The sequence below is a fragment of the Mus pahari genome, chromosome 18 (genome assembly GCF_900095145.1).
Source record: "Mus pahari chromosome 18, PAHARI_EIJ_v1.1, whole genome shotgun sequence".
NCBI lineage: Eukaryota > Metazoa > Chordata > Mammalia > Rodentia > Muridae > Mus > Mus pahari.
The window spans coordinates 11,172,948-11,174,557 of NC_034607.1; the positions used below are offsets into that span (position 1 = coordinate 11,172,948).

General features: G+C 47.0%; 1 protein-coding gene across 1 annotated transcript in view; it reads right to left on the reverse strand.

The window, feature by feature from the left end:
- The window catches only part of Ankrd66 (ankyrin repeat domain 66), a 9,943-nt gene extending 8,791 nt beyond the window's left edge, over positions 1-1,152 (reverse strand). The window contains exon 1 of the mRNA XM_021218594.1: positions 990-1,152. Within this exon, the coding sequence (XP_021074253.1) occupies positions 990-1,152 (163 nt within the window). The remainder of the gene's footprint in view (positions 1-989) is intronic.
- Positions 1,153-1,610: the final 458 nt, after the last annotated feature.

Below are 1,610 nucleotides of genomic sequence, written 5' to 3' on the forward strand. Positions count from 1 at the left end.
GAGGAGGAGGAGGAGGAGGAGGAGGAGGAGGAGGAGGAGGGAAGGTCAGAAAGCAAATGCCCTTATGCGCAATGCTCTCACTGCTCATTAATGAAGTAGGGTTGTTACCACTGCTCTCACCGAGTCCTTGAGGGGCAGGGATGAGTTCCCAGACATGAAGCACCCAGCACCATGGCCACAATACAGCACCTGTCCCCTAAGATGCCATCTGGTAGAGCTACCAGTGTTCCCTACTTAGATTTCTGCAAAAATGTCCCAACCTAAGTCTTTTGCAGCTGGCCCTACTTTCTGCCTCATTGTCCTTCTCCCAAGAGAGAAGACAAATATGGAGAGCAAAGTTGACTATAACACGGCTTTACTTAACGGGTTTTGGTGGTACTTACTACTAAAGACATTTTACATTTGTGTGTGTGTGTGTGTGTAGGTGTGTATAGATGCTCATGCACATGCATAATGCACATGTGTGCAGAGGCTCCAGAGGCAGAAGACGTTGATTCTCCTGGAGCAGGAGTTGTAAGTGGATGTGGGTGCTGGGAATCAAACTCTGGTCCTTATAGGAGCAGCGATCACTCCTAACTGCTGGAGCTATCTCTCCAGCCCCATATCCAAGGACTTCTGTTACTAACTTCCTGTTGTGTAACTGGGATGTGCTGAGAGGGGCAAAGACCCATCTTCATCTACTCTGTTTATGAAATCACGATGGCAGAGGACCAAGAGGAACATGTCTATAGTCTCATCTATGTAAACATTATCTAACTCCTCCTCAAGGAACTCCAGTGTAGCATTACTGATTCCATTATATAGAAGAACCAAAAGGTGGGGCAAACCATTAAATAATATGGTCCAGGTGCTACCATGAGTAAAGGTTAATGCCAGGGTTGAAATGTTCCATCTAATGATAAAGAAATGTCCATCCCATCCTCTGGCACCAGCTGATGACCTCAGGAATGTGAACTAGGCGTGGTTCCACAGGGTCATGGTCCACTCACCTTTGATCGCAGCCCAGTGAAGTGGGGTTCTGTCGTTCCAGTCTGCGTCTTTGTAGTTTGGGTCACAGAGACCTTTCTTCAAAATCTTCTTCACTGAATTGCAGTCCCCCGCAGCCACAGCCTGGTGGAGCTTGGTCATGTCTGCTATTTTTGACACCTCCATGACAGAATCTGCTAAAGGGGATACGGGCTACTTCACTTTTCACCCCTAGGTAGTGCTCCCTAGGTTTCTGCATCAGTGACTTGCCTTTCCTGTCTTGTGGATTTGCATCTAAAGTTGCAGCGTGTGTGTGTGTGTGTGTGTGTGTGTGTGTGTGTGTGTGTGTGTGTGTTCTGATGTGTGGGTCCCTAGCTCTCAGCAAGTGTCGATAGCACCCATTTTACCCAGAATTCTCTAAAGTCAAAGCCTGGCACTTTACCGTGTGTCCTCCACCCATCATCTTTCAGTGTGATTTTCTACTCCTCCTTCAGAGTTCCCTCCATTTTATGCTACCTTAATTTGACTGTGGAATTCTGCATCTTATTTTTCTAATGTGTGGAAGCATCCAGAGATGCTGTGGGGGACAGCAGCAATTTGCACATTCAGTTTGGACTGGATGACTGGATCCAGGATCAATGTTT